This window comes from Molothrus aeneus, chromosome 6, assembly GCF_037042795.1.
Source record: "Molothrus aeneus isolate 106 chromosome 6, BPBGC_Maene_1.0, whole genome shotgun sequence".
Taxonomy (NCBI): Eukaryota; Metazoa; Chordata; class Aves; order Passeriformes; family Icteridae; genus Molothrus; species Molothrus aeneus.
In genome coordinates, this window is record NC_089651.1 from 23371303 (window position 1) to 23394082 (window position 22780).

The 22780-nt window shown below is 45.0% G+C and overlaps 3 protein-coding genes across 5 annotated transcripts; 1 reads left to right on the plus strand and 2 right to left on the minus strand.

Moving 5' to 3' along the window:
- Window positions 1-1465: 1465 nt before the first annotated feature.
- Window positions 1466-5374, minus strand: FAM180B (family with sequence similarity 180 member B). Its single transcript, XM_066551582.1, has 3 exons — window positions 5293-5374; window positions 3385-3452; window positions 1466-2803 (listed from the first exon to the last, which is right to left on the minus strand). The coding sequence occupies exons 1-3, from the start codon at window positions 5357-5359 to the stop codon at window positions 2360-2362; spliced, it is 579 nt and encodes a 192-aa protein (XP_066407679.1). The 5' UTR covers window positions 5360-5374; the 3' UTR covers window positions 1466-2359.
- On the plus strand, window positions 3290-22737 carry KBTBD4 (kelch repeat and BTB domain containing 4). Of its 3 annotated transcripts, none has more exons than XM_066551578.1 (4): window positions 3290-3306; window positions 17282-17902; window positions 20410-20516; window positions 21098-22737. In XM_066551578.1, exons 2-4 carry the CDS (start codon window positions 17311-17313, stop codon window positions 21956-21958), a joined length of 1560 nt encoding a protein of 519 aa, XP_066407675.1. In that variant the 5' UTR covers window positions 3290-3306; window positions 17282-17310; the 3' UTR covers window positions 21959-22737. The 3 variants fall into 3 exon arrangements, with proteins under 3 accessions (XP_066407675.1, XP_066407676.1, XP_066407674.1); XM_066551579.1 differs by lacking the exon at window positions 3290-3306 and adding an exon at window positions 14701-14796; XM_066551577.1 differs by lacking the exon at window positions 3290-3306 and adding an exon at window positions 14744-14858.
- NDUFS3 (NADH:ubiquinone oxidoreductase core subunit S3) lies at window positions 10338-14660 on the minus strand. The gene is made up of 7 exons (XM_066551581.1): window positions 14594-14660; window positions 14419-14481; window positions 13536-13633; window positions 13123-13272; window positions 12204-12329; window positions 11798-11917; window positions 10338-10588 (listed from the first exon to the last, which is right to left on the minus strand). Exons 1-7 carry the CDS (start codon window positions 14637-14639, stop codon window positions 10421-10423), a joined length of 771 nt encoding a protein of 256 aa, XP_066407678.1. The 5' UTR covers window positions 14640-14660; the 3' UTR covers window positions 10338-10420.
- Window positions 22738-22780: the final 43 nt, after the last annotated feature.

Below are 22780 nucleotides of genomic sequence, written 5' to 3' on the forward strand. Positions count from 1 at the left end.
TAAAGAATACATTTAGAAACAAACAGATGTGCAGGCTTCTTGTAGTGAAAGATAAGGGCTCTAATCTGTGAATGGACCATGCTCTGAAAGCCCAGAAGCGAGGAAAGTAAGAAGAATAAGAAATGTGTTTTTAAATCTGTAAAGATTTGGATCAGAAGCAGGCTCGTAACACCAAGTGTGAGTAGTACCACACCAGCAGTGGCACTGCTGACCGCAGGGGCGATACCTTCCCCAGGAATGAGCCCCTTGAACACAAGGGTGCTGCTAGCCCGCCACGTGCTGCACTGAAAGCCTCCTGCAGGCGAGGTCAGAGGAACCGCGGGGGAGGTTTTCAGCATCCATGCTCCAGTGGTTTCGCACGTGCCGAGTTCCAGCGAGAGTTTTCCCCGTGGAGAGGCTGCTGTGGCTGTAGAGGACGCTGCTGTGCTCCTACAATCCGACAAACAGAGGGGCGGGCGCCCGGCGGGATCTGCTGAGGAGGTAGTGGGAGCACAGGAGGCTTCATCGTAGCGCCACTGGAGCTGTTTCAGTTGAGCTAAACCCTGGTTTGTATCCCCAAAATACATAAACTGCAAAAGTGCATCACCTTAAGCATCTACAAAGCTTCATGGCATCACTTCAGTGTACTTTATAATCTGTTCAACAGGCAGCAATGCTCTAAAACTGCTCCTAACAAAATCCTGAATTCAAAGCAGTATGTTGGCATCTGAGTCACAAGCCAACCCACTCAACCTTTTTCCATATATCCGTATGGCTCGGGCTGTACATTGTCCAGCAAGACAGTATTTTCATGCACTAGTGCCATCTCAGCTCAGGTTTTTGATGATACTCTGCTCAAAATTGGCTTGAGTGCAGCCACTCACTGCCTCTGTCACTCCATACATATCCTAGACATTAAAGACTGAGGGCATATTTGGCAAAAGGGTGAAGGGTAAAGATTGGAAGTATGTAAAAAATTAGTGTAAGAATAATAGAACTTTAGATGAGATAAGAAGTTTTACTTCAAGTAAAATTCTAATTTTAATTCCTATATCCTTTGGGGTGAAAAACAAACAAATAAACAAATAAAAAGAACCCCAAAGCACAAACCAAAATTAAACAAACAAAACAAAAATCCAGCAACAAAAAACCTGCTTTAAATCTATCTCCTTCTGTCATAACCCTAAACTGACCTCTAAAACCATTGTCTGCAGCATCTTGCTTCCAGGCTTCTTGTTCCTGCCTTACTATTTCTCCTCTCCATCTGTTGGGCTACAATGGCTTGGAATAAGATTAACTAGGTCAGAAGCTGCAGTTCCCACTTTGAAGGTCGTACATGCCTCTTCTGTCAAACATGGAAAAATTATATTGATAGAAAGGGAATGATGGATCCCATTGTCTAAGCACATGCAAGGAATGTTCAAAATTGATGTACCTATAGTGGTAGCAGGAAATCTGATGGAAACAAGAACCAAAATCAAAACCCTCCTGAGGAGATAATTACATTTATTTAATTCCACAACACAGTGTTTAAGACAGACAAATGTTAATGATGTCTTTCTGTAAAATAATTACATTTCTGATTTTGAGGATAGAGACTATGCATTTATTATGTTTGGCTTGAAAAATTGCCATGGCTGTACAAAAAAACTTTATAGAAGAGAGGCAAAATCTGCTGAAGAAATAACTAGGTCAGGATCCTTCAGAATTTAAATGAGATTTCAGGAAGTATATTCCAAAATGATAACTGAAACAAAGCTGTGTGTATGTGTAAATATGATATGCAAATACCAGAAAGCTTCATGGAATACATACACTTTCAGGCTGCTTTTAAAGGAAAATGAATACATGAGATGGGAAATTGCTGTTGACACATAAAATATGATGGCACATGAAGACAAAAATGAAATTAGATATGTGACCTATATCATGAAACACAACAAAACCTGCTTAGTTGCTGCTGGAGAGAAGATCTTGTATTTGTCTGAAACCACAGGGAGAATATAAGGAGAGTGAACTGAATTATCTGAAATGAAGATAATGCTGAACCAGCATAATATCCTGGAAAAATACTTCCATGCCATCTCTCCTAAGCATCAGTGATCAAGATAGATAAGACATCTAAATAGCACTGCCCCTTCAGCACAGCCCACTTAGCAAAAAATCAGAAAAGGGAGAAATGCTCTTTATGCTTTTGTCCTTTTTTCATTTAAAAATAAAAGCTCGTGCATAAGTCCTGAGAGGGTGCCAGCACTGTGCAGAAAGCAGAACAAAAAGGTGTGGCATACTTATTCAAAGTCCTGCACACTGTGGAAAGCATTGAAAATAACCAAGGAGGCCACTGAAGCCAGGTGTGCCCTTTGCTACGGAGGTTCCTTCATTAGGTGTCTCTCTTGGTCCTGGCCAGGTTAGAGCGATATAAATGTTTCAGGGATGCTAAATGTGAAGGTTTCTCCTTCCAAGGCCAGGAAGCCTGGAGGAGAGTGGTATTTGCAGGGCAGAGCCCCTTGCACAGGTCACGAAAGATTTCATCAACCAGCTGAGAGAAAAAGCCAATCCAGGGGTTTTTATCCAGACCCTGCACGGAGCGAACCTGATAGGCACTGTAAACACTGGTGAAAAGGAGACGGTCAAACTCCGTCGGAGGCAAGGGAGTGTCAGTCAGTGAATAATATCTCAGATGCTGCTCAATCTCTGCTGGTGTTTTGGGAACTTCCTCCTCGAAAATCTGCAGGAAGCGCCGTGCCGGGCGTAGGGAGGCCAGCTCTTCATCCCGCAGCCGGATTGTCCCGTTGGCCTGAATATCCAGCCTTCCCCAGAGCATCTGGAAGAGAGGAGCCGCGCTGTCATGGAAAGCCCAGCACAACTCCATCACTCCCGGACGCGCTGCGAGCAAAGCGCTCCGCAGCGCTGCCAGGCAAACCTCGGGCGGGCCCAGAAGCGGCCGCTCCCTCACGGCCGGCCTGGTCCCACTCCATGTCCCTCTCTGCCAGCCCCAGGCCCCGTGTCTGAGCAGCCCCACACCTCGTTTCCCCATGGGACCAGTGCAGCTCTTGCCTCCCGCCCTGCTGTCCCCCCGCAGTGCCGCCTGCAGCAGCTCCCCGGCGCGGCCGATCGGGCGGGGCTTGGCCGCCTGCGGGGCCGTCACCAAAGCCAGCGGGGATGGCCCCTTGTGCCACCGCGGGCACCCCGTGAGGGCCACGGCGTGGGGCACGGCCGCCCGGGGCTGCACCCCGCAGTGGGAGGGAGCACAAATGCCATTAGGCATCGCCGAGGCGTTCTCCGGGAGCTCCTGAAACCCGTCAGGGATGAGAACAAACAGAACGGGTGAGTTTTTACGTGCAGGCAGGTGGGAGCATGGGCACGAACAGTGCCTCGGCCCAGGGCCCCCAGTGCTCAGGAGACCTCTAACATGATGCCAGCGTCCTCTGGGCCACGACGGGCTCTGTTGGTGCCGCTGTGAGGGTGTTCATCTGGAAGACATCAGACAGAGCTTGGTAGCACAAGACCTTCCTGTTTACTGTTTTTGCCATTTGATTGTCAATAACGTCTTCAACATTCCTGAGCTACCACTCAGCTTGCCAAATAATGACAGATGCTGACCACGGGATTTTGATAAGCAAAACAAGCTTTTTAAGAGAAGCAGCAGTGGTTGAGGCGAGGTTTTGGATATCACGGTCCTTAGTGCTGCCAGCAGAGCTAAAGCATACAGCAGCAAAGGCACTGCTTTGACAGGCAGCAAGGATGCCTCTTACACCAAGAATGGATTTAAGACGATGGGTTTGGCTGGTTAGCAGTTTTTGCTGGAGAAAGTAATGCTGCACAATGTGTGCTGGCAGGCTCCTCAAGCTGCTGCTAGAAACACAAACTGATGCTTATCCTGGTTTTCTACTTCTTCCCTAAGCTTCTGCTGCTGGAAGAGGGTGAGGATAAAAGAAACCTTGTCAGATGCATTATGACTGATTTGATGTCCAGCTAATTACTTGCTGGGACACATGACATCATGTAATCTGGGAAGAATGGACATGAGGCCAGAGGAATGGCAGTTTTTGAAGATGAAAGTCACATTAATCCTAAGAATTGTTTGATTTTCATTTCCCAATGCTTACTTTAACTGTCTGCATTTATTTTATTTCTTTTTTTGTGAGTGTATGAAAAAGGAGACACAAGCAGTCTTGGTCCAGGACTGTGAGAGAGAGGCTGCATCCCCTCCCTCCTCTGTATTATCAGTGTCATGAGGTAGCCAAGACCCTCTTCTACTTCTTACAGGCTCATCCTTCAGGTTAAGAAACATGAAATGGAAAAGCTCATATAAAATAGTAAGCTCTCTAATATACTTATGGGGTTTTAAAACAATTTTTAAATGGATGAAGGCTTTTTCATGTATATATTAAAAAAAAAAGAGTGAGGATTTACATTGAATACTCCAGAGTTAAAGTCAGCAGGTGCATATAAAAAGTAGAAAAATTATTTAGTACTACACATGTGTGATATCTGCTCCCAAAAGACACTTCCAAATCTCCATTTTTGATTAGACCTTTTCAGGGAGATGCACAAGCTGCCTGGAGAAGTGCACTGCCAGCCTGCAGGCTGCAGAGGTTTCTTTCTCTGCACAGCTGCAGGCTCTGTGATCCAAGCCAGCTGTTGCTTTGGAATGTGACCTGGGATGTAGCTTCTTTTTCCTACTCCTCCACAGATGTACCAGCAAGGCTTTTAGCTAAGGTGAAAGCATTATATCATCTGAAAATTTCTTTGGTGGTACTGTCACTAGTAACCGATGTTCTCGGCTCACAGATCCCTCTCCTGAGAGATGTCTGACTGGCTGCAAAGTCAGTGCTTTAGTTGAATAGGTGCCAAACTGCCTTTAGAAGTAACTGCCTCATAAATATTTTTGAGTAGAGAAAAATTTAACAAAGCATAACAAATAATGCATTGAAATAATAACATAAGTATCCTCTGGGGAAGGGAAAATCCTTACTTATTTTATCACTCAACAGGGTTGGGTGGGGTTTTGTTTCCCAAAAAGCATATAAAAAACCCACAAACAGTATTGCAGGAGATTATTTTTTCAGTGGAGATCCAAGAAAATCCTCCCCTTGTCTCCAAACACAGCAGCAGATCTTCAACCTGCAAGGAGGTAGCAGTGCCCCCACCAGCCAACCCCCCCAGCTGGCCTCCAGCTCTATCCCATGCCAGTGCAGCTGCCTGAAGGCTCGATCCACATTTGAAGGAGCAGCAAAGCATCACACAAAGGGCATTGCACAAAGATTTGCCAAGCCAAGGAGCCGTGTCGCTAACAGATGTGCTCCCTACCTGTCAGCCTCTGGGATGCAGCAAACACACACAGGAGCAGCCAGGAGCTGAGCTGTGCCTGAGCCATGGCAGCGCTGCTGAGCAGCTGCCACCCGCTCCGCGACAGTGCCGCGCCCCAAGCCACAGCAGTTCGCCTGGGGCGTCTTCCGTGCTGCTTCGGATCCCAGCAGCCTCTCTTGGAATGGACCCATCTTTCTGTGTTTCTGGTCACAGCCCTGGGAAGGGCTTGCAGTTCAACTTGTTGACCCCGAAGGATATTTTCCGTCATATTTTGGAAACTTGGAAAACTTTGTTGTGATTTTTTTGGCAGAATTGTTTAAGCTTCCTTAAATCTTTAAAAGATTGACTTTCTGCTGCAATGATTATAGGAAGCTTTTCATTGCAAGAAATTCCACTATATATGGTTTCCTCTTGAGAAGTGAGGACGCCCTAGTCCCTTCCATCTCTACACAGTGCCTCTGTCACATTTCAGTTTTCCTTTTTCCTGAAAAAAAGAAAATCTGAAAACAATCCTGGAATGTCACAAACAGATAAAGCTAGCAGACTGCAGATTCACGGAAGGGCAATAGAAGCCAAAACATACAAACAGGCAGAAGAAATGTCTCTGGTTTCAGTTCTGTATCAAACCCCTGGAGGGAGAACTCAGTACAGTGACCTAACAAACACCAAGTATCAAAGTGGCTCAGGCTTTAGCACCCTATCATCCTCTCCTGTGAGTGGACTTGTGGGTTACAGTGAGCACAGTCTGCCTTAGATGTTCTAAATGACACAGACAAAACTTCATTTGATTCACTTTACAGCAGGTATCTGTTCTCTACACACCTTTACATATTTATTAGTGCCAAGTCCCCAGTCAAACTGTTCTGTATTTCTATTCTGTATGGCACAGAATGTAAAGCCAGGGTTATACAAATATGCAGTAATATGTATAAATGAGGACTAATACCCTCTCTCTCAGGTTAAAGGGAGAAAGAATTCTGCCAAGAAAAGAGAGAAGGTGAAGCTGAAATGCATCTCTTGCTCAGCAAGTTACCGGACATCAGTCAGGACATACTGTCACCAGATAGTGTACTGAGGGCTGGGATGATGTTCTGCTTGGTACTACCTCCTGCACATAATGGAAGAGCCACAGAGGGGCCCACAATATCCAAAGCCACTCTTCCCCTCAGTTTGGATTCAAAGCAAGACCTGTGCTTTCTGTCATAGGCTTAGGTATCTTCAGGTCACACTGCACTGCTTTTGTTTTTCATTACTTTCCACTGCTTACTCTTCACTTGTGTTCCTTTCTTCTTTTATTAAACTGCATCACAAGCTACCCAAGAGGCAGACACTTACAGCCCATCTGTGCAGTGAGATGGATGTGCTTTCTGCTTTGTGCCAGAGTCCCTTTTAGGCCACAGGGTACACATGACTTTGTCTAGAAGCCACTATGGAAAAACCCCTGTGTTTTGCGGGCCATGAAACAGCCACCCTTTAACTTGCAGCACATGACATGAAGAGGATTGCCCAACAGGATTTTGGCCAACATCTGTGGGAGCTGCACACGATTTTGTGAATTGGAGAATTTCCTAGGAACAGCTTGCAGCTGAAGTGCCTGGAGGAGGACAGCCACATTGGTGGAAGGGAGAGAGAGGAGGCTTGGGGGCTGTGCTCAGGTGACTGACATAGTGGCAGATAAGGGACAAGTATCAGTGTGGGTGCTGCTTTGAACTAGGGGAATTTTGTAGAATTACTTCACTATCCTGCAAAGAAAGACAATTTCAGAGTGATAAACATATTCCTTAGCTGTTTGTACAGCAGCAATACTTGCACAGAAACAAGGCTGAGTTTCTGACAGCTGCACAAAGTCCCTGCATGTATGACTGCAATGTTAGGCAGTGCACCTGCTCCTCCTGAAGGATTTTGTCCTTGCCAGGTACTCACAGCTGAGCACAGCCCTGCCACTCTGCACTCCCCTGGCCATACCGTCTGTTGTTGGAGCAGTTTCAAAACGTCACAAGCCAGGTTTATGCAGGGACAACTTGATTGGTTTCTTCTTTTTCACCATGACCTCCTGAAGCAGGAACATGGGAAATGAGAACAAGAGAAGAGGGGTCAAAAGCTGCAGGAACTGGTTGGATGCTGATTGGGGCACAAAGTGTTGCACCAGAAGAGCCTCTTTAAGAGGGAAGTTTCTTTGAAGTAGGACTTCAGGGAGATAGCACATTCACAAAAGGGAAATTCTGCTCATAGAATTGAAGAAATCACTTGCTTCCATCATCTCACCCAGAACTTGGGGAGATTGCTCCCCAGCCTGGGGCTGTCTGGCAGACGCTCAGGGAGGGAAGAAGATTGAAGAAAGAGGGGAATGAAGAAGGACATACGTGGCTCACAGAAAAGGTGATGTTTGGATTACTGGAGTGGAAAAAGTAAGAAAACCTTGAGGGAAGCAGGAGTGAAGCACTGACTGTAACCAGACAGAACCTCTGTAATACTGGTATTTTCCAGGTATGGTGCTGCCAGTCCTTACAAGGATGCTTTTCTTGTCCTTTGGTTTCAGTTTGTGATCAGCATCTACTGCTTGAAGGAGTAATGAGCTGTGTAAAAGTGACAGGGAGGGCCCCATCCCACTGTACCTACAGCACATGAGGTAGGTGGACACCCTGACACTGTCAGCATCCTCAGGACAGTCTGCTTGCTTGGCTGTAGGGAGAAATGCCAGAGTTCTGGAAAACACCAGCAAGACCTTCTCAGCTGGAGAAACTCAGTGTGGTGACTGTGAGTCATCATCTAAAGTCTATCTGTCCCTTCAGTAGCAGAAAATCTCTCTTCTGTATGGTATGTCTATAAATCAGCTACATCTGACTTACATCTCGTCCCACATCCTCCTGCATTAGGGAATCCAACCCAGGCAAACAAACCCCACAGAAGCTGGCAATACACAACAGGCAGGGACAGAGGATTTGGAAGACAGCTTTGTGCTTGGCCAAGTTGACCACGGCCTTGTCCAACACGAAGCAAGTGTCCACCAGCCACAAGAATCCCAGAGTGAGCAGGCTCCATGAGCAAAATGGCCTCTGGAGCTCAGGAGCAGTGGAGGAAGCGGAGTGCACAAGTATTCTGTGAGGCTGTGTAACCTCTTGTGCCCTGGGATAATGAGCCTAGGTGATGCAGCCTTCCTGATCTCCCAGGCTTCACTAATGAGAAGAGATTCAGGTCCACTTGCAACTATTCCACATATTGAAGACCTGCTGGAGCCAATGCCTGATCCCACAGGGCTGGCTATTTTTCCTGTACACACATTCTTGAGCAAACCTTACATATTTTCTAACTTGACAGGCATCATGTCTGACATTTCTTGATGTCGATCAAGTTCTCCCTCTGCACAAACATTAATTTTAAAAGGCAAATTTCCTAGTGTTCCTGCTACCATCAGTCTGACTTATTGTACTGGGAAATACGTATTTTTATAATATATAGACCATAAGTCCTGGTGTGGTGTCTCAAGCAACCAGAGATAAAGAACACGGAGAGGAAATGTGATTTATAAAGAATTTTCATGGTGATAGAAGTAGTACCAGGAACTTTTGTCTTACACAATAGGCATCAGCATGCTATGAGAGCCACTGCAAAGAAAACAACCAACTGTGGAACATCTTGTAGGAAGAATTTAAAGTTCATTTCCTAGTTAATCTGCTCAATTGAAGACAGATCCAAAAGAGAGGTAATTGTATAAAACCCCAAACTTCTGCTGATGTGTTCACTTCTCCTTCCCATGTAGAGCTGTAAATTTTAAGGTGAGTGGCAAATGCTATTTATTTTAACAGTGTTAAAATAAATAACAGGAACACTGTTGAGACACATCCCAAACACCGCTGGCCACAGCAGCTAAAACAAAATTTTAAAAATAAATTAAAAAAAAATTAACCAGCCCATGCTTACAAGGCTGGGGCAGAAACAAATATGAAACTCAATTCTTAGAATACAGTTTATTCTTGAAAAGAGATCTCATTCTAGCTGCAGCAAGTAGGGTTTTTATCCTAATTGAATTTACTATTGTTGTATCCCTTCCTCCATCCCATACCCTCACCTCCCCCAAACCCCTATTTTAATTAGTGCTTTTGCAATTTAAAAGCTTAAGTATCAATTCAGGGAATCTCTACAAACTGTTTGGGAATTATTTCATAAAATCTCTTATACAACAGTTTTCAGATCTTAATGAAGTCTGTCAGCTTTCTGGTGCAGAACAGCATTATGCATTTTCTGGACCAAGGACAAGGGACATTACTAATTGATGACTGCTGTAATGTAATCCCATTCAAACAGGTGGTGGGTGGACTGGAACTACAGCATTCTTCCAGCTTTTTTGGAAAAAGATTTTCCACAAGAGCAAAGTGGTAATGCAATTGTATCATACAGCTCAAAATAATTGGAATACTGACAAAAAAAGACTCTTGTCTATGAAACAAGGGAGGGGTACATTTTTGGCTGCAGGAAAAAGAAAACACACTCTGAAGATGCTGGAGAAAAGACTGCTTGATTGTGAAGAAAAAGCCAGACTGAGTGTCACTTCAGAAGTTATCTGCAGTTCCTTCTCATGGGAGAAAAGGCACTGACCTAATTCCCATGGAAACAATTGAGATTTCCATACCTTGTTTTGGTCTGGATCCACATACATTTGTGTTGTCCTGACAGGAACTCTATTAATAGCATTTACAGGCTTTGCCTTTTTGCCATATTACTAGCATCTTCCCAACACTCATCCTGGAGCTAAGAAACTGCTGTCCTATTGCCCAAACTCCACAGCTGTTTCAGTGCAGCCTCTAGGGAGTGCTCAAGTTCTGATTTTTATCTGCTTACCAGCAAGTACTGCTAGTAGTAGTAGTGTTCAGGAAACACTAGGCCACAGGCAATGCCTGCACTCTGTTCAATCTGCAAACCAAAAAGACAAATCCCCTGTTTTACAATTCAAAGCACCAGTTGGATCATAAGGATTGTAAATCTGCATTCCAGGCTTTGTGCTTTTCATCTAGCTTGAAAACATTATTCACAAGATCACAACAGGCAAGTTTCTCATATCAATTTTTATTATTATAAATACTATATTGGAACAGAAAGGATGGTGCTGCACATCTGCTTCCTTCTGCTGCTATTTGGCATCTTCTTTCTTGGCTCCTGCTTCTATTTTCAGGGGTTCTGGAGCTGGACGATAGGCAGGAAATGCCTCCCACGGGCTATTCAGATCAAACTTGCGAAATTCCTGAGCTAGCTCCACAGGCTCTGCAACCACCCGTTTGACTTCATCATCATACCTCACCTGGAACAGCACAAAGGACACAGGCCAGTCATCTGCACCCTGCTCCTGCACCATGTCTGCTGAGCACAGTGAGCCAGTAATGACCCAGACCACCCCCTGTGCAGACAACTCTACTTACCCATGGAAAACCACAGGCCCACAGGCCTCTGCCACAGCTTCAGTTCTCCTCATTACTTAACAAGAGCTCTCTAGATGCTACTGAGATCTCCAGAGTGTCCAAGAAAACCCTCCTCTTTGCTTTGCTGCCATGTCCCTCAGGTGTCATGAGTAAGCACCCAGAATTAGGAGCACCCACCCTAACAGTCCATATCAAGTTCCATGCAATAGCACATTTAATATGAAATTTGACAAAGAAATTCTTCCTGAGTCACTGAAATACGATGGCCCGTCCTGGGCCTGCATGGCTGAGGACCACACTCATGAATCTTTATAATATGGCATTTGTGTGGTTTTAATTGTTCTAATTTTTTGCATAACACTCAGAACAAGGGGAGAAAAAGAAGACAACCAGGATGGAATACCAGCTGAGTACCAGACACTTCTGACTGGCTTGCTTTAGCCTCACTGTACCAGTCCAGATCTCTGAACTCTAGCTGAGGAGATGCTGCCTTATCCTTGCTTGCAGGATTTTGTTATTTCTACATTTCTTAAAACGGCCTCTTTTTTGCAGAACTTCACTGTTTCCTTCTGAGACTCAACTCAGTCTTAACACAGCACCAAATACACCTACTTCTACAGGGCAGTCATTTGAAACTAGACAGATACCAAATGCTCCCATTTCACCTGTGGTTGGCATACAGAGGTAAATGGTAAACAGCAAGAGTCAGTTTAATCAGAGCTTTATAATCTGGGCCTACAAACACACAACAAAGTGAAGTTCTAATTGGATCAAGAATGGTTCATCCTTCCAGACATCTCAGCTTTGCAGTGGAAACTTTAACTTTCCAGAAAACGTGCTGAAAGCAGAAACACTTCCTCTGCCTGTCAAGTATCTTTGGTATACAGCACATAAGATTTGTTCCATTTCTCCAGCCTTAGGCTGCCTTATTATGGATGATATTCTGTGTGATCATTCAAATTTCTATGCAGATTTATGCAACTCCTCTGGAATACAGATAAGCGATTGTAAAGCAGTCACATCTTTGTACTGGAACTCAGAAAAGAGCACTGGAGAGACCTGGTAACTTTAAACATGACTGTATCTCCTACCTCCACATAACCAGAGAGTGGGAAGTCCTTCCGGAATGGATGGCCCTCAAACCCATAATCTGTGAGGATTCGCCTTAGATCAGGGTGGTTGGCAAAGAAAACACCATACATGTCCCAAACCTAAATGAAAGGAAGACAAGTTAGTTGAATTGTATTTGAGAAAAACCCAAAAACCTGCATGTGTTATGTCCATAAAATTTCAGTTACATGCTTGGCTTTGTACAGTGCCAGCAAAACTGATGCAGGAATTCGTTCAAAAGTAAATCAAACACCATTTTATCTCCTACTCTGTAAAGGCAGCCAGGGAAACACTTCTGTTTCTTCCTGAGGGCATTGGGGAATCACTTAAATTGGGAAAATACAGCCTCTCTCCACAAAGACTGTTCCCGAGCACACCAGCACTCACCTCTCTTTCATACCAGTTTGCTGCCTTGTGCACAGGCACTGCTGAGTCGACGGGTGTCAGCTCATCAGTGTACGTCTTCACACGGATCCGGCTATTGAACCGCAGCGACAAGAGGTTGTACACAATCTGAACCAGAGAACAGGCAGCATTTATTGATCTCCCTGCAGTACACCACTGCCTAAGCAAAGCCACACAAGGACTTTTTCAAATACTCTTTATGAGCAGGATCATGTTCAGCACTTCAGAGCTGGCCACTAAAGGACACTCCTACAACTGAGGTTCCAACAGCTTATCACTTTGGTCCTTAGAAGTGTGACGAAAGCTATGAGAGGCTTAGACATCATGACTGATGACAAAGAAGTAAACACATGCTAAAAAGAGAGACTACTGGAGGGATGGAAATACTTGACAATGAATGGTCTCTCAAAGAAAATGGCCATCAATCACTCTTACAATTACTATCAGTGGGAGAAAGCTAAGAAAAAGAACACTTAATTTTCAGCAAGTGAGTTGGACACCAGGGAACACTTCCAACATCTGTGGTGATGAAGTCTAGTACAAAAGCTGTTTATGACATACTACAAGCAGACTGAAAAGAAGATCCGAAAAGTTTATAAGGAATTTTAAAGCCTTGTTTGATACTGCCTTGGTGACTGGAAAAGATGAATAAAATAGGATCTATATTTCTATTATTTCTATGAATCTACTACCTTGATTTTTGAAAGAAAACTATTGAATTAAAAAAATATTCCACTTCTTCAGCAACTGGAGGCCTTTGACTTAAACAATTCTATCTACAACTCTTGAAACTTTTTTCTCACTGCCAGGAACCGAAGAAAGTGGTCAGAGCTGCAACAGCACCCCCAGCCATCAGCACTTGTGAAGCCCTCCAAGTACTGCAGCTGTGAGCAGCTCCTACCTCAAAGCGGTACTGCCGAGACGGAACATCAACAGCAGTCAGGTCTGCCAAGGATTTGAACTGGGCATTGGTGTGATCACGAAGGAAGGTCAGGACAGGAATGATCCCATCTGGATGGATCAGAAGCTCCAGCTCATTGAAACAGGTCACCTGATGAAAACAGAACAGTGCATGAGTACAAACACCAACAGGACCGAACGCGATGCTGACTTCAGCAAAACACTCAAACAAAGAGACACAGCAGACACAAAAAGGCATCAGATAAAGGGGCTTAAAAATTGCAGTACTTCTCATGGAATTCTGACCATTTTTCTTTCCCAAAACAACTTCTCTGAACAGGTAACAAAAAAGTGGTGTGTTCACTGGATCCTGTCCCGCCCCGCCCCAAGAACAATTTCTTGAAAAGCACCTACCTGTACTTGCTGGATATACTTGGGCAGAATCTCAGCCACATACTCCCCAAAAGCACAAAGCTGCTTCTGCTCTACTTCATTTTTTGGTCTGACAGTAGCTAAGGAGAAAAATAAAGTTTCCAAGATTATGACAAGGAATACAAAAAGCTAGAGAAAGAAGAGTAGTAACTCCCTTTAACCAGTCTAGCTGTTTGTCAGAAATTACGCTATAGCAACGTACTTGTGTTACACAGAAGGTGGAACTAGACACTTTGATAATGAAGGGAATTTATGTCAGTGCTAAAATTTTGTCAACTCTGAAGAGCAGCATGAATTGTTCAACAAGATGATGGAAAAGTAAATAGCCAGATGAAAAAGAGGGTAGCAGAGATGACAGAACAATCTGAACTTACGAACCACTCATGTCATTCAACCTGGGTCTAGAAAGGGCCTTGTTTTCTGGGTTTGCTGGATGTGTCAACATCGAAGCAAGCCCCTCGTAATCAAAACATTCTCGGAATTCACGTTGTTGGGGAGGGTTTTTTCACTGTTACGACAAAAGTCCTTAAGGGTCAGGGAGATGAGGGGCTAGGATGCTGGTGCCCAGGCACAGCTTAACACAGAAAAAGCAGGCTTGGCCCTGCATCTGGGAGAGGATGCAGACAGAAACCCAGAGCAAGCACGGGAACCCTCAGCAAGCACGGTTACCAACAGAGCTGCTTTTCTGCGCAATTGGGGTTTTCGGGTGACCGGACCAACCCTCTCCCGACAGGCTCACTAAAGCGGTTCCACCGCCCAGGAACGTCCGTGGGCCGGTTCGATGCCCTCCCGCCGGCCGGCAGCGGCACAACCGCACGCCTCGGGCCCCGTCCGCCCCGCGCCCCCAAACTGGCCCCGCACTTACGGCGAGTGTCCGCGGCGGAGCTCCCCGCCAGCCGGGCCCGTGCCGCCGCCGGTGCCGCGCCAGCTGCGGAGAGAAACGGACAAGTCTCATCGACCGCCGCCAACCGCCCCGCCCGGCCCGGCCCGTGCCCCCGGTACAGCCCCGGCACAGCCCCGGCACAGCGCCCGAGCCTCACCTCGCAGTGCGGCCCGCGCCAGGCCCCGCGCCGCCGCCGCCCACATCCCTCCGGGACACGGACGGGCAAGGGCACGGGGCGGAAGCGGAAAGCGCCACCGCCGCCGCGCTTCCCCCGGGGGCGGAAGCGCGCGAAGAGCTTCCCGGGGACGGCTCCGGGTCGGTGGGCGGAATCGTCGAGTGCCTGGCGGCGCCTGGCACAGGGTGAGGGCCGGGAGCAGCCGCTGGGGCAGCCCGGGGCGGCGGCATGAAGGGAGGCGCCGCAGGTGGGTGCCGCGCGGCGCGGCTGGGGGAGCGGCGCGGCCGCCGGCCCGGGGACGGAGCAGCGAGCGCCGGGAGGTGCGGGCGCGGAGGGCGGCGGAGCCCGGCAGCCCCCGGGCTGAGCCAGCGCTGAGCCTTGCACAGCGTCAGCGCGGCCCTGCTGGGAGGCTGCGTTTCTCTGAGGGCCAGCCTCCCTTCCTGCCTTCTCCCCGCCCCGGACCGCGGGGCCGCTGTCAGTTGTGCTTAGGGATTCTCCGATCCCGGGCGCCGCCGTGGCATCCGCGACTCTGTCAGGAGCAAGGAAAGAAGGAAGCTGGAACACAGGTCTTATGAGAAGCGGCTGAGGGAGCTGTGTTAGTTTAGCCTGGAGAAAAGGAGGTTTAACGTTGACGTTATCACCCTCTCCAACTGCCTGAAAAGAAGGTGTAGCCAGCTGGGGGTTGGCCTCTTCTCCCAGGCAACCAGCGACAGGGCGAGAGAACACGGGCTTAAGTTGCAGGCGAGGTTTAGGCTGGACATTAGGAAGAATTTCTTCACAGGAAGGATGATTAGAGACTGGAATGGACTGCCCAGGGAGGTGGTGGTGTTGCTGTCCCTGGAGGTGTTTCAGACTGGATGTGGCACTCAGTGCCATGGTCTAAGTGATGTGGTGGTGTTCGGCCATAGGTTGGCATCGATGGTCTCAGAGGATTTTTTCAACTTAAGCGATTCCCTGATTGTGTGAAGGGGGTGTATTAGGTATTGGTTAAACCACTGTCACTGATAGCTAGGCGTGTGGAACGCTTGGAGCATACAATTTGGCTTTATGGGACAGTTAACTGTCCTGCATGCCTCTTTCTTTATAGCCAAGACACCGTGGGTGCAAAGGGGAGCTTTGTCTGGGTGTCTACAAGGAAGACGTGAGATTTGTTTAGTCTTTAGCTGCTTCTTGGCATTTCTTTCATGTCTTGGCATCAGTCCTCTGGGAGTTGTGCAGGGCAGTGTGGGCAGCTGATTCTGCCATGCCAAGGGGGCAGAGTAGTTCATCTGTCCATATCCTGTGCTCTTTGTGGTCTCTTCTGCATTATGGGCTGAAGTTCCTAAGCACCTTGACTGTATGGATAAAGAGCTTTAACCAAAGTGGATGCCAATTTGCAGGACAGGATCATATGTCGAAAAGCTGGAAAAATAGTACTGATGTGTTCTCTGCTGACTGCAGTTCCTCTGTCTCTAATAGACTAATGTATAGGTACTTTTCAGACAGACCAGAGCTACTGTAAAATCAAGATTAGAGTATAATTAAGGCAAGCTATTACCAGAGATGAGATGGACTTGTCCAGCCAATTAGGGATGTAGACACTACTTCCCATGAACAGAATTTGAACAAAGAACTTAGGAGCCCTCCTGTTCAAGCAGAGTAATTGTAAGAAAATGCATGTTTGACAAGATAAACCATGGAAGAGTAACTATGAATCTGCCGTAGAAAAAAATCACATCTTTGTGAAACATTGTTCTTGAAATAATGTTCATTATTAATTGAAGAAAATTCTGATATTAGACATCATGGCTGGTAGTTCAGTTGTAAAAATAAGTCTAAAGTGAATGCAGGTAGGCAACTGTTCTTAATGCTGTCAAGAGCCACGTAAAAAAGAGCTCCTTGCTGTAGTAGTCCTTCTGTGTTTCAGAAACTTTTCTGACCCACAGACTACCTGGATCTGTACTGCAAAGATCCATGGTACCTGCTAAGAGGTGTTTTCTTTAAAGTTTTAATCCCCTTTCCATGTGGGAAGCAGTCTCTAATAACATCTAAAATGTTGCTTTGCATGCTGAAGTTGACTGGCACATTAACAAACAGCATAATCATCAGTTATCTCATTCGGTTGACTTGAAGGACTGGTGGTTATGTCAGACCAACATCTTTGTGCATCTTTTTGGTAAAAACAAGTTCATCTTGATACAGATTCATCACTGGGTTTTGACAGTAATTAACACCTCCTGATGATATGAACTGCTGCCTGTGCTCTTTTTTAGTATGATGCTGTAATCCTTTTCACATCTAGTCCAGCTATGCTGCCGCTGCTTTTTTTGGCTTTGCAAGTTTCCTCAGGCAGTTGCTGGACTTTCCACTTGAATAACTTGCTGCATTTCTTTGTGTCAGTGAAATGAGTGGTGAAAAGATATGCACGTCTCCCAGCCCTGCTGGGATGTGATGTTCACTGTACTGGAAGTTTGGTGTATATTATAATTTTAATTATGTCATCTTCTCATTTGCTCTTTGAGATTCTAAAGCTCATGCACAAGTTTCTGGCTATTTATGTTAAGTCTATTTATGTTAAGTCTAAAATATGCTGGACTCTTACCAATATGTTTGATTTTTCCCTGTACCCTGAAGTACTGCATAATCTTGTTAGTGGTGAGAGAAAGACGTATAATTATTGTGATTTTACAGATTGCGGGAGGTCTGATTTGTGCAGCACCATGGACTCATCAGAAGAGACTGGAGGCTCCTCTGCAGAAGAAAACTACTTTGTGAACTACACCTTCACTGACCGCTCCCACTCGGGCCGCGTGGCCCAGGGTATTATGAAACTATGCTTGGAGGATGAGCTCTTTGCTGATGTTACAATATCAGTGGAAGGCAAAGAATTCCAGCTGCACCGTTTGGTCCTCTCAGCTCAGAGCTGCTTTTTTCGTTCTATGTTCACTTCCAACCTAAAGGAGGCCCACAACCGGGTGATAGAGCTGCAGGATGTTAGTGAGAGTGTCTTTCAGCTCCTTGTGGACTATATTTACCATGGAACTGTAAAGCTGAGGGCAGAGGAGTTGCAGGAAACCTATGAAGTAGCAGACATGTACCAGCTGACTGCCCTTTTTGAAGAGTGCTCCCGTTTCCTGGCCCGTACGGTGCAGGTTAGAAACTGTCTGCAGGTCATGTGGTTGGCAGATCAACACAGTGACATGGAGCTCTACACAGCTGCCAAACACTGTGCAAAGTCACATTTGTCTCAGCTGCAGGAGACAGAGGAGTTCCTACACCTGCCTCTCCGCCTGCTGACAGACATCCTTACAGGTAAGGAGTACTTGAAACTACCTAGGATGTGGATGTAGAAAGAGACTTTCAGAGTCTGGTCAGGTAGTGAATGAAATAGATGGAAAGATATAAATTTTCATAATCACTGTCTGTTCAAAGACTTAGCTAAGCAAGGCAGAGCAAAACTGCCTTCTGATAAAGGTATCTTCTGGATACCTTTATCAGAAAAAGCCCCAAACTATTGTTACTGGACATGAAACATCTAAGCTATAGAAAAGGGACATACAGGATGCCAGAAATTCACAGCAGTTCCTTAGTCAACGGGTTAGAAGTGTTACATATCTTTTTAAACACAATTCCAACAATTTGTTGTAATTGTGTTTGCATTAAAAGTAAAACAAAGAAGCCTTACCAGAAATACACATCTGATGAAAGTATTTTTTATCCCTTTAGCTCATAACCATTTAACATAGTAATGCAGTAACTCCACATCTCTAAGAATGAGCACATATTTTAGACTATTTTAGTGTTATTCACAATTGTATATAATTGTTAGGATTACTTAGGCACTCAACCGACTGAAATAGAGGCATTGTAACATCTTGAGTAGTACAGTATTTGCCCTTCTTTTAAAGGTAATAGCCTTCCCCTGTAGTGGATGCCGTGACTCAGAGTTGTGAAGGACATGTCAACACATAAACAACTTAGTCCAGTTTCCACCAATCCTTATAGATCTGCTGCCCTAGTAGGTACAGTCAGTACTTGTTACCTCTCCAGGAAGCTGCAGTCACAAGTCCATTCTTCTGCAGTTATGTATCATTGCTTGAGGAAGCAAGAACGTAGAAGCAGCTCATACATCCAAATGTGCCTCTTTCTTGCTTTTAATTACTCTTTGTAACTGAGTAACTAACTAGACTTTGTGTGTCATGTATTTTATATGCAGTTGCAAAAATAAACCTGTCATGACTGGCTTCTTTGGAACACTGGCAAATCTAATCATAAGACTTAAACTAGCCTTTAGAATTGATACTGTGCATATGAGAGTCTTTACAGATATTGCATTAAATTATCTCTATTGCATCTAAAGAAATGTACAGTCAAAAACCTATTGAGTAAATGTACTAATAGCTCAAAAACTGGGATAAACTTAGAATAATTTTGATAACGATCTAGCTAAAGTTTTTAAAGTAAGTTGCAAGTTCATTTTAAAAACCTCTAAAATCATGAAATAAAACTGTAGAGGTCAATCACATTTAATTTCCTAGGGATTCCACATAAAAAATAGTTTTAGTACTATGGCCTTTAGCATTTGTGGTCCTAAATTAAAACAATTGCTCAGTATAAATTTTTTCCATGCATTATCTATTTTCATATGAAGACTCACATTACTCAGTATTTTTGCCACAACTTAGCTCATAAAATGGATTAAAATCTGAAGTACTTCCCTACTGCTGGTAGGAAAAATCCTTTTCTTTTGCCTTTCCTGCATCTTCATTTAGTTAATGGGGAATTAAATAGAGGAAACTTTTAGTGGCAAGGATTAAAATTAATTTAATGAAATAGCTATTTATTAAGTTTACCTTCTGTTGCGCTCTAGGACCAATTTCAAAAAGTTTTTTTTTCTATTTAATCACTACGTGTGATGGTTAGCTTATGCAAATCCTTTTAAACAGAGTTGAAATACCTGCTTTTGTGCCACACTTTTTCTGCTCCCTTCCACTATAGAGAAAAGCATTGGAATTTGTCTGGTGCCTTCAGCATCATTGAATTCAGAGTTTGTCATGAGAACAGACTACAAAATCAGAGTCTTCATAGGGAAGCTTCTCAATGAACACTGGCATAATTGCTGGCTTTCAAACTGGAAGGAAATACCTAAAATCTTTTAGGTAATGTACTGATGATGATGCAAGACTTTGTGGTTTAACCAAAACTTCCAGTTATGTCTTGAAAGAGACTTAAATCTGATGCAGTCTCTGGAGTGTTTGCTATTGTCACACAGCTAAGAAAAGCTCTAGTAGCTCATTGGGGATTTCCAAATATTAAGAGGATAGCAGCAACACCAGATGTTCAGTCATGAGGGTCAGCTGCCCGACAGTGCTCAGACGTATTTTATAGATGACTTTTGCTAGACAGGTTTCTAGGACCAGCCAGAAAGAAAGGCAGGTGCTGAGATTCTCAGTAACAGAATCTTTTTGCCTAAATGATTAAATAAGAAAGTATTTGTCATCGTCACATAGCGTGTAAGTTCTCTTTCCTGACCTATTTCTCTTGGACATAGATTCCTGAATAGATTGCTGAAACTCATTCAAAGTGCTTAAGATCTGTAGTTGTCTTATTACAGTTACCCAAATTAATTTAATGTATTTGGCTGGCTGGCAGTGCTGATCATGCTTGACAAAATCTATAAACACCTCTGTCTATTTTTCATCTCTAGAAAGTAGGTTTTGTGGTGGGAGTGGGGGGAGGCAGCCACAGGAAAGGGGTGTTCCTGAGTATATACACCTTTGTCCAGACATCATAAACGCCTTTCTGTTCCCAAACTGCAGATGGCGTTCCATGTTCTCAGAATCCAACAGTTGCTATAGAAACCTGGATAAACTTCAACAAGGAGGAGCGTGCAGGCTTTTCGGAGACTCTGCGATCGAGTCTGAAGGTATAAAAAGACCTTTTGTTCTGGGGCTGATGTGGCACTTACTTGGTTTCACACTTCTCAGGACAGGGTATTCTGCTCACCAGTCTGACTTGAAAGTCACAAAACACAAATGTCATTGAAATTCATGGTGCTTGTGAGAGGATACTTTCAGTGTCATAAATAGCAACCCCACAGACAGCTTTTTTTTCATTTAACCTGAGGCTTGTTTCACTAGTGATTGGAGCAGTGCTACAAATAACTTGTTTCACGTCATTTACCAAATAAACTGTTCAGAAATCTGTATTGGACATTCCGCTTGTAACAACTGTACTCCTTCAGTGATGTAACTGGCCCTTACCTAAACCGGGAACACTTGAGTTCCAGTGACATCTGTGGCTATTTCACTATGTCAGATATGAATGGTATCTTGAAAAGGTCTTGAGGCTCTGAATCCTGAATGTTCTGGGGTGGCAGGACTTGGGAAGGAGGTTACACACCTCAGGCCCACAGGTGGGTCCTAAACTGAAAAATTCAGTCTTGAGCATCACTGATGTTTGTATGAACAGATCTAATTCTGCTGGCACACTTCTACTTTCGCTCAGGTGATTGGAGAAAATGTTCACATCTACCTGATTGGAAAGGAGTCATCACGTACCCATTCCCTCGCTGTCTCTCTGCACTGTGCTGACGATGACTCCATCAGTGTGAGTGGCCAGAACAGCCTGTGTCACCAGATCACCGCGGCCTGCAAGCACGGCAGCGACCTGTACGTCGTTGGTGGCTCCATTCCACGGCGCATGTGGAAATGCAACAATGCGACTATAGATTGGGAATGGTGTGCTCCTCTGCCCCGTGACCGGCTCCAGCACACCCTCGTCTCTGTGCCAAGCAAGGATGCAATATATTCACTGGGGGGGAAAACTCTACAGGACACTCTCTCTAATGCTGTCATATATTACAGAGTACGAGACAACGTCTGGACAGAGACCAGCCAGTTGGAAGTGGCAGTCTCTGGAGCTGCAGGGGTGAACCTTAATGGTGTCATTTACCTGCTGGGTGGGGAGGAAAATGACTTAGACTTCTTCACCAAGCCCTCTCGGCTCATTCAGTGCTATGATACCAACACAGAGAAATGCCACGTGAAGCCATACGTACTGCCTTTCGCAGGGTGCATGCACGCTGCTGTGCACAAGGATGTGGTGTTCATTGTGGCTGAGGGGGATTCGCTGCTCTGCTACAATCCCCTGTTGGATAGCTTCACCCGGCTGTGCCTCCCAGATGCCTGGAGCTCAGTACCATCCCTCTGGAAAATTGCCAGCTGTAATGGCAGCATCTATGTCTTTCGCGACCGCTATAAAAAGGGCGATGCAAATACTTTTAAACTTAACCCAGCCACCTCTGTTGTAACAGTCACAAGTGGCATCAAAGTGCTGCTCACTAACCTTCAGTTTGTCCTGGCCTAAACAGGCCCAGTGATAGAAAGACAGCAACAATGTCTTGCTGTGCTACACCTGCGACCCTCAGCACCAGTCCCAATTACTACGAGCTCACATCATCCAGTAAAGACCCCATCCTCTGTACCTGTGCAGAGGAAGTACAGGCTTTCTGACTGTGGGCCTATTCTTTTACATAGCACTATTGAAACCGTATTGAACTGTTATATCTTAGATTTCAGATGGACTAAATATTATTACTTTGATTCCTTGATGATAACCTACTTGCATTTCAGGCCCAAACAGCAGCAAATGGCTATTTTAGCCTGGAACCAATCCACCACTAAAAAATCCTGTGGCATATGGAGAACATTTTCCTTGGCCCAGACTGCTAGTTTTAACTGCCTAGGAGACTGTGTGTTGCTGCTGTGTCAGTCACAGAGTTAGACGTGCACTCTGTCCCCCAGGGATGCCCCCATTTAAACATTCCTGTGTCCTATTGCAGAAGGAGGGCCTGGCAGACAGATCCCAGAACTGACCCCAGGACCCTTACGTTACATTCAGCACTTCTAGAGAAGTGGTAACCAACTGAGTACTTACTTATTGCTCTGTCATCACCTAGTATAAAAAGAAGAGGGAGATTGTTTTTAAAGCACTGGCTTCCTTTACTGTACAGGAAATCCCTACCTGTAATTATAACATAGTGTTGGTGAAAAGACAGAAATAAGACCACTTCCTCCTACCCCTCTCTGTTGGCACTGTAACCCTTTGGGTAAGAATCTAAATAAAGTCTCTACTGAGACAAAGTATTTTGTTTTTTTTCTCTTTGCTTCAAATACAAATATTTTGAAC

Coding starts and splice junctions, on each gene's coding strand:
- NDUFS3 (XM_066551581.1), bottom strand. CDS start 14,639: ATGTGGGCGGCGGCGGCGCGGGGCCTGGCGCGGGCCGCACTGCGAG. Junction 11,918..12,203: donor CAAACTGGTATGAAAGAGAG/GTGAGTGCTGGT, acceptor CCTTTCATTTAG/GTTTGGGACATGTATGGTGT. Junction 10,589..11,797: donor CACTCTCTGGTTATGTGGAG/GTAGGAGATACA, acceptor GTGCTGTTCCAG/GTGAGGTATGATGATGAAGT.
- FAM180B (XM_066551582.1), bottom strand. CDS start 5,359: ATGGCTCAGGCACAGCTCAGCTCCTGGCTGCTCCTGTGTGTGTTTGCT. Junction 3,453..5,292: donor TGCATCCCAGAGGCTGACAG/GTAGGGAGCACA, acceptor GATGTCTTCCAG/ATGAACACCCTCACAGCGGC. Junction 2,804..3,384: donor ACGCTGGCATCATGTTAGAG/GTCTCCTGAGCA, acceptor CCTCTCTTCCAG/ATGCTCTGGGGAAGGCTGGA.
- KBTBD4 (XM_066551577.1), top strand. Junction 17,903..20,409: donor GCTGACAGACATCCTTACAG/GTAAGGAGTACT, acceptor CCCAAACTGCAG/ATGGCGTTCCATGTTCTCAG. Junction 20,517..21,097: donor CTCTGCGATCGAGTCTGAAG/GTATAAAAAGAC, acceptor ACTTTCGCTCAG/GTGATTGGAGAAAATGTTCA.